The sequence below is a fragment of the Acanthisitta chloris genome, unplaced genomic scaffold, assembly GCF_000695815.1.
Source record: "Acanthisitta chloris isolate BGI_N310 unplaced genomic scaffold, ASM69581v1 scaffold8499, whole genome shotgun sequence".
Classification (NCBI taxonomy): Eukaryota; Metazoa; Chordata; class Aves; order Passeriformes; family Acanthisittidae; genus Acanthisitta; species Acanthisitta chloris.
The window spans coordinates 39,922-48,889 of NW_008689738.1; the positions used below are offsets into that span (position 1 = coordinate 39,922).

The 8,968-nt window shown below is 38.9% G+C and overlaps 1 protein-coding gene across 1 annotated transcript in view; it reads right to left on the reverse strand.

Moving 5' to 3' along the window:
• Nucleotides 1-2,955: 2,955 nt before the first annotated feature.
• Nucleotides 2,956-8,968, reverse strand: part of LOC103808732 (thioredoxin reductase 3-like) — a 12,522-nt gene continuing 6,509 nt past the window's right edge. The window contains exons 7-15 of the mRNA XM_009081533.1: nt 8,341-8,456; nt 8,012-8,237; nt 7,686-7,778; nt 7,145-7,221; nt 6,338-6,494; nt 6,033-6,140; nt 5,270-5,365; nt 3,686-3,820; nt 2,956-3,436 (exon numbers count right to left, since the gene is read on the reverse strand). Coding sequence (XP_009079781.1) covers nt 3,374-3,436; nt 3,686-3,820; nt 5,270-5,365; nt 6,033-6,140; nt 6,338-6,494; nt 7,145-7,221; nt 7,686-7,778; nt 8,012-8,237; nt 8,341-8,456 — 1,071 coding nt within the window. The 3' untranslated portion in view covers nt 2,956-3,373. The remainder of the gene's footprint in view (nt 3,437-3,685; nt 3,821-5,269; nt 5,366-6,032; nt 6,141-6,337; nt 6,495-7,144; nt 7,222-7,685; nt 7,779-8,011; nt 8,238-8,340; nt 8,457-8,968) is intronic.

Here is an 8,968-nt window from a genome sequence, read left to right on the forward strand (position 1 = left end):
ACAACAGAAACGTAAGCACACCATTTTGCTTTTAATGCCACTGCTGGAGTCTCCTTACTGTCCAAACTCACCAATGATGTGGAGCAAACAAGTTTCAGGCCAAGGCACCTGTTCCTTGCAAGCTAGTGGGAAGATTTTTAGAGCATTCTATACCCAATTAGACCTGCACTAGCTGAGTTTCCATCAAAGCAAATTTGAAAACTGAAGACAAACACATAAGCAGATACTCATTTAAATGCTACTTATCGAGCTTAACAAACACTCTCCCTGCAGTTAAGTATCTACTCTGGTCTCAACTAGGTATAAAATGCTAGTGCTCAATACCTGCAGTTACTTGGCCTGTAGAGGACCATCCAATGAGCTTGTGTAAACTGATGCCCAGTTCTCACAGCTCTTTCACCGAAGAACAACAGCTGTTACTCTCTTTACACCAGAATGTACATTACCCCCTGTAAGCTCCATGTCACTGGGCAGAGCAGCAGAAGCTACAGAAATCACAACACCAACTGAAGCAGCACAAGCTCTCACAGCCTCTTCTGAACTACATCAGGAAATTCTCCCCCCACTTGGCTACTACACCTGGCCTGCAATTTTCTTACAATTTATTTTCAGCTTTACAAATAAAGCATTACTAGGATACAACAGGCTTGAAAGGTGCTAGGTAAGAGGGTTCAAAAATGAGTTGATATGGCCCTAACACTTGAGCATTCAGGGTCACACAACAGCTGGGCTCCAGGCCAGTGTCCAGGTTTCTGAACACTTCAGAAAAGATACTTCAGAAGAGACTGAAGCAGGAAGCCATTCCACTTACTTCACTTAGTCTCAGGCCAAAGATCAAAAAACAATGTCAGACTCTACATTCAGGGTAATTATTTAGCCGTTACAGGTTTTACTTCTTCTCTAATACCTACTGTCCAGCTTAAAATTTTGGCTTTGAACTATGTCCTGTTTTAATTTACACGTGAGCTAACGAAACACAAGTGACATGTTTGTTTCCTCTTGCTATTAGCTACTCACTGTGTATTTTAACTGGAGAATTTAAAGCTTAGAAGACTATCTATATAAAGTTCTCAATGCCATCAGCTGTAAGTATCACCTAGGGCTGACAGCTTGGGCAAGCTTGACATAAGGAACATCAGCAATTAGTACACTGTTAACAGATAGGCAAGTGGTAATTATTGATCAATTAACATGAACCTGCAAATCAAATCTGAATTTGAAATAAAACTCAATTAGTGCTTACTAATAGTAAATTCAGGAAGTTATCATTCACTGACTTGGCTTCCCCCTTCACTTCCTCTATAACAAGGCTGCACCAGGTAAACTTTGCCATTCCCATTTTCTCATGATATAAAGCCTTCTGAATGCTTTATTGTTTACCAAGTTTCCTTTCAGCCATCTAGATTGCTGAATTGTGTCTGTAACACATTGCCTGCTCCCAGCTCTCTACCCTTGGCCACACTCACCTCCCCTGACTTTTGAAAACAGCTCAGATGAGTCTCTGGTTCGTCGACTGCAACTCGGAGGGAGTTTACACTACTATTATGCTTCCTTTCCTTCGAATTATAACATCTGATGTATAGAGGCAAACTTTCAGGCAAAAAACATTTTGGCAGTGCACTCTTAGGGTCGCTGCTGCAGAAGTGACAGCAAGTATGTGGCTCTAACAAAAATTTCTAGGAGACCAGAACAAGCAGCTTCCCAGAGCTCTGCAGCAAAACAACACCAGCAGCTCAGCAAGTGTCTCCACAGTCAAGTGAAAGTATTTTACAGTACTACTGGGCACCCCCAGCAAAACCCCAAAGTCTCACAGAGTTATCAAATTTTAGCACCAGTCAGATTTGTTGCTAACACTCTACTTAGAATCTACAGAGAATCTTTCAGCTGTGTTGCAGATAAACACTACAACATAGGTATTTAGAATCTTCTGGAATATACAGAAGCAGTAGAAAATTCTCTCAGTTTGAACATAGAGAATTCTGCATATCAAAATAGAAGCACATTGGTATTCCTTGAGCAAGCCCCTGGGTGTGGCAAGACAACTTGTTTCTCCATTTAAAAGATTACAGCATGCACAAGTCTATAGAGGTTTAGTACTGCATGGCATAAACAACATAATTTAAGCCAAATAACATTTCAGGCAACATAAACCACAAGGTCAGACACCACAGTGTGTTGTATGCATTGTTTATTGAACTTCAGATTCCATGGTACATCACAGATTAAATAGTTAAAAACTGGTTACTATCATACAATATTCAGAACAGTCTTTCAAAACATCTTTTTGGACAAAACTAAGGGCCAAATTCAAGCACAATTCCCCCAGAACAGAATGCTAGGGGTGGAAGAAAGCTTCAGAGTATTGACTGTACACAACACACACAAAGCAGGGCAGCATACCAGGTCATGTTCTGTGCTGCCACACATGCTTCAGAGAGCAGTTCTATATAACACTAGGATCACAGTCAGGCACCCACTGTATTAGTGGGACAGACTCTGCTCCTCCAAGACTTCAGTACTCCAGATAAGAGCACATACTTACAGTTCTGGGTTCTGTGAAGTTTTACATTACACAGGTGAAACCAGATCTGAGACCATTAGAACTAAATATGGTCATGAACAGCAAGAGCAAACTGACATGCTCTTGCTCTCTTGCTCTTCAAACCCTGACTCACAAGATGCCTACAACTCACATTTTTATTTTAAAGACACGTTGTCACCTGAGGTCAAACAACTATGAATGTGAACAACAGTGATGTCTTAGGTTACTTTGAAGTTTTAGACTGGTTCAGGTGGGAGACTAGTGCTTGAACTGCACTGCTCAACACTGCATCCCATTTGTGCCATCTTGCCTCAACTGAACATACAATTAAGTATAACAAAAAGCATTAAAAAGATTAATCAGTTGTAAACTGTTGGCAAGAATCATTCAATTATGTAATTGTCTTCTATCTCAAGCATTTGTACAAGACACTGGAGTCTAGAAGCATTAGCTTTAATTTGTGCAATTTAAGAATTTCCTTCAGGAAGAGTTCAGACATGTGACTAGACAAAGAATCTCCCAACCTTGCATGGAGTCATCAGTCGTAGCTCACCTCACAAGAAGGTTCCGAGCTAGAACGTCAAAAAAGCACCAGAGTGCTAATTCCAAACAAAGTCAGGATTTACATTCCAAGATTTCCCTGCTGTATTACTGTTTCCATGCGCAACACAATTTACTGAGGAAGCCTCTCAAAGGCACCACTCCCAGCTGCAGCACGTACAGTGGTACTGATGCAAACGTTTACTTGGCTGCAAAGCAGTTGGATGTACTAGGGCTTCCACAGACCCAAGTGTGCACAACATGGAGACATGTAAAACAGCAGGTTTAACCTCAGCAGCCCTTCTGAGTGATGTCTTGTCCTGAAGACTTGGTAATATCCATTGTAGTGAACACCTGTAAGAGACCAAAAGGACAGCTTATTTACTGTTGGTCTGCATCATCATCATCATAGCTATTGGTTTCCTCTTCTAAAATAACAGTATCACATTTCTTTGCACTGTTACAATGGAAAACAAGTTGCAGTGACAACACCTTTCAGGAGTTAAGCAAATACTAATTAAATCTCAAAATACAATTCTTTCCTTGCATCTAAATAATGGTCTCAAGAGGTTTTAAATCAAGCTGTGCCTTCCCCTTCCTTACCTCTGCACAAGTTGGATGGATACCAATTGTTTCATCAAGTAATTCTTTGGTGAGACCACATTTTATTGCAGCAGCAAAACCTTGGGTAATTTCACCAGCATTAGGTCCAAGAACATGAAGTCCTATCACACGATTCTTTATGACAGGTAGAGAAAAACATGAGTTAGTACAAGGCAAAATTTGACAAAAGCTCAAGCATGCAACTCCCACTACACTAAAAATGTATTTTATGCAAGCAGGTCGATAGCAGAGTCTTTAACAAAAAATTAACTACTCCAAGTAAAGCAGCCTTGCAGTTCTTTCCAGTCCATTACAGCAGAATGAAACAAGTTTTAAAATAAATGAGTTTTAAAATCATGGCACACCTCTAATTCAAAAATTAAAAACTAAAATAGACTCTAATTCTGTCAGCTGTTTCTGTGATTTTATTGATATACAGTATCTTCAGTATATTCAGATTTAAAACTATTTAGCTACGATGAAACTAGGTCAGATAAAGGATCTGTTCATACTGGTTGTTAAAAATCCAATACTGAAGAGCTTCACTGGCTGTTCCCTCCCTCCCCAAGCAGTCAACAAGAAAAAAAATGAAAACATCATAGGGTTGCACTTTGAGCAAGTTGTCTCTAGTCAGATCTAGAGTAGTGGCAGTAGGCTATAAAAACAAGATAAAAATGGGTGCGGTTTGTTTCAATTTGTTCCATTAATTGTTTATCAAGAGTTATACAAAGAATGCTTTAAAACATTTTCCCAAGATGTTCCCATACCTTCAGGGATGTCCTAGCACAGGTCTGGCCATGATTTACAAGAGAGGACACAAAGTCCTCATTATGAGCATTTTAAATACACTATTTAACTTACATTGTCCTCCAACATCCTAGGAAAAAAACCTTTCACAGGGAAATCTAAATCAAGTCCCTCCCTTCCATTATGTTATTTTAATTTGGATTATTTCCAATGAGGCTCCAGTAAAAGCAGAACTATGAGCCTTTCTGCCCTTTGAGAAAGGGTTAGGTGGACTAATAACAAAGAGTAAGGCTTACTTCCTCTTAGCTTAAAAGCCATGTGGTTTCATCCTACCATTCATTCTTTGTTCTCCCAAATAGTTTTGGGGAAAATACCAGAAAACACTGACATTTATTTTTTGCCACAACAAGAACATTTCTCATCAGTTTTCTAGGGCTACCACATTCCATGTTTCTATGAAACATAGAAAACTGCATTTTTCAAATGGCAAAACCCACAAGGTCCAGAAAGCTAAAGCAAGACACCAGGTGGTAGTCAGTCAAAACCACTTGAAAGAAAAACTCTGGGAAACTCTCTATTCTTAAATAGGATGAAGTTTCATAATATATAAAGCTACCACTTGCTCAAACAGCTGTTATACCAAAAAACCAAACCAACTCCAAACCAAAACAATCAGCTCTCTCCAAATTGATTTATCCTCTTAAAACAAATACTAGTGTTAACAGAATGGGTAGAGCTGGGCTCAGGCAAGCCAAGCAAGAGATACTTGTCTTTTAGCTGGTCTAAAAAGAAATGTCATGAATACACTCAGTATATCCATTCCAGCTTGCTACTTACATTGTCCTGTTTATTGCAGATGATCTTTGCATAACAAGTGTTGTTATCTCTGCCTGGTACTGTCCATTCAAGTGGCCAGAACAAAGTGTGAAAAACCTGGGATGATAACAAGGAAAAGAACATTAGAATTTTATGAATTAATTTGATCAGATAGAATTCTAATTTTTAATGTCTTTAAAGACAGATGGTGTAACATTTAACCCACTAGATTTTCATAACACAAACAGTGATTTTGTTCCACCCAGCCCACACAGTCCATCCTCCAAAAGCCAGTAGACGAAGACTTGATTCAAACCACATGCCCCTGAATTAAGTACTTGAAACAGCAACAGCTCTTAATATGCATCCAGAAATCACAGTAAAATGGGTAAGTTATGCCCAATACTCCTGTAGCTGTATGGAAAGGTCAGAAAGAAATTAACTCCCAATTCAAGTACAGTGAACCATCAGAAAACAGACAGTTCATGCCTGAAGTTTGGTACACTTCAGCAATAAGTCTTTAATTCATGACAACAAAAAACACCTCTGCAGTTTTGAAACCCAAGTCAAATGCTGCTTGACAGCCTGCAAACCAGGCACAATTCTAATGGCAGTAAGTCCAGTCCTAAGTTTCTGTGAGTCCAATACCTTGCTACCCAGATGAAAACAGTGCCACAACAGTTCTAACCTTCTAATCTTGTTTTAACACTATGCCTTGAGAGTAAAGTAGCAAGGCCCAAGAAAAACACTCAGTCTCCAAGTTAAATGACTCAAGTGCTCTTACCTCCAAGTTTTGCTTTCCATATTCTTCTACAGCTTTTTCTTCAGGAAATCCACAGCTGCCATACTCTAAAGGAGTAAACACTGTCGTTGGTACATTGATATAGTCACACTAAAAATAAAAATAGAAGATTCCATTTAGACTATACAAGTTCTATAAAGTGCATAACAGGAACAGTTGTATTAGCACTTTTTTTAAACAAAACATTTGCAGAGCCCACAGACAAGCGGACAAATCAACTCATGTTATTGCAATTTTGAGGCAAAGAGCACAGAAATAAGTTAAAGTTGTATGCTTATAAGCTTTACCTTTCTGGAACTACCACCATACAGCCTGCGGGCCAACAGCCTCCCTGCTTGAATGGCAACTGGAGTAAGTTCAAGCTTTCCTTCCAGTATATCCCCAATAGCATAAACATAAGGCACACTGGTTTGCTCTTCATCATTTACAGGTACTTTCCCATTCCTTTAAAACAGAAAGAGAACAGAATTCAGTGTCACAATCTGCCTCAGAGGTCTGCAAAAAACAGAGGGGAGAAGCTCTGCTACTAAGGTGTTACTCTAACTACTGAGCACACTTTATTAAATTATGCTTATGCCTTTTTTACTTCAACTGCAAACTCTTCAGAACATCAATCACCTCCAACTCTGACACATGGCTGAAGTCAGCCAGCTGTGACCTGAGCAACAGTGCCTAGCTGATGACAATGGGGTGAAACAGAATCACAGAATATTTGGAGTTGGAAGGACTCACACATATCATCATGTTCAGCACTTGGCCCTGCACAGGGCATACCCAAGAATGACAGTGTGTGCCTGAAAGCACTGACAGGCACACACCTTTGGACTTATGATCTTTAACTTATTATACAGCTCTCTGCTTTAAGCACAGTGGCCAACTAGAAGGTATTAACTCAGAATAGTTCTTTTACAAAATACTTATTAAAGAAATGAAGCTAAAGGACAACTGTATTCAAACCAAGAACAGAAAATATTTTAAAGGGCCACATAATTGCCAAGGATAAAAGCAAGAAAAAAAGATAAATATATCCACCGGTATTATTGGATACAAACCTCCTTGCATTCAGTGGTTTAAAAGAGTTGAACAATACTCACTTCTCATTGATTTTGACACCAATTGTCTCTAAACCAATATTTCGGGTACAGGCATCACGACCAATGGCTATCAAAACCTAAAAAAAAAAAATAAAAAAATCAAAAGTAAATGCAGTAACTATGCAAGAGAAGTATAATGAACATAACACTTCCTTTGGTCTTACTGACAAGCTGAAGCTTATGATTAAATGACTTTTCTAAATTTTTTTGAAAGAGCCACCATCAGTTCAGGCTCCTCCACATGCAACTTATTTCAGAGATGCAATAAACAGAAAACAAAGTAACAGAACAAAACAAGAAAGAACAACACTGTTCATATGAGCTAAATTCCAGGCACACAAAGTTTCACCCATTCTGTTTACAGGGTTCAATTGAAGATGAATATTCAATTTTAAGGTGGAGTTTTTTTCTGCCAGTAATTTATATGAACAATTTTTCCAGTTGGAGTTCCTTTTAAAAGTTGTTCAAGAAAAAAAGGAAGTATTCCAATATATTTTTGTGTGCATCTATATTCAGTTATTTCAAATCCAGAAATACTTACAGTGTTATACTCTCCTTCAATGACTTCCGTTCCCTCGGTAGACTTTGCTGTCACTTTCAGTCTTCCTGGCATGCCTTGCTCCAGCTGTTCAACCTGTGCAAATTTTTGTAAGCTTAGAATGACCTGAAGCAGCAGAGCTCACTTACATTGTCACTTCAAGCCCTGACCTACTAATCTATCATTCAGCAGTAAAAAAGCTTAAGCTTAATCTCCTAAAATATTTATTCTTGTTCAGAGCCAAAGCCTTCCCAGACAACACCTGTAGTTCACATCTGCTGTTTAAAGAAAGCTTGTGTGGAGAAAAGAAACCTAAAAAAAGCACTTGCCTGAACAGGTACAAACTTCCTGATGAACTTTACGCCATGTGTTTCCATGTAGGCACCTACTTTTTCTGCCATTTCTTGGTCAAAGCCCCGAAGGAGTATTGAACGCACCATCACTGTGACATCTAACCCCAGACCAGCAAGAAATCCTGCACACTCCAGAGCCACATAGGAAGCACCCACAACTAGAGTTTTGCCAGGGCAGTAAGGCAGGGAGAAGAGGTCATCACTAAAAAGAAAAGAAGTGTAAGTTACAAGGTTCTTTCAACACAAGCTTGTTTGCCTTTGCAAACAGTAGAGCAGACAAAGTCTATTATGCCTTTTCATCTCACCTTGTAATACAGTATTCCTTATCTCCAGGAATACCCATATATCTAGGCCTTTCTCCCGTTGCCAGGACAAAAGTCTCTGCTGTGTGATAGGTTACTTGTCCTTTTCTATTAGTTGCCTGTTCATAAAGACACAGTTAAGAAAGTTTTTTCTACAAGTTTTAAGATAAAATAGAAATTATGTAACAAGCAGTTTGAAACAAGAACTAATGCATTTAGAGAGGCCATGCAGGTCACTGAAGACCAACACAATTAAACAACAGGCTATCAGGCTTTTCTCACATTAGAGCACTTAAAAAATCACTTACTCTTTGAATCTTGCCCATCTCAACTACTCACTTAGATTGAGTTGTTTGTAACAACTTCACTTTCAGGTTATAAAAAGCCACAGCAAATTAAGGCCCCTCACTTCCCCAACAGAAGGCTTACACAGTGCTAGTGACAGAAGAACATCAAATACTTCTTAGGCTAATGCAGAAATTAAAAAAACACACTATGTAGTTACATGATTTCAGAGAGTCTAAGACCCAGCCTTAAGTGAATTCAAACTAATTTGACCTCTAGAGACCTTTGGCCTTTGGAAATTTTAATCTTGCCAATGCATCTCCCAAAATTTGACCTTCATTCCTGC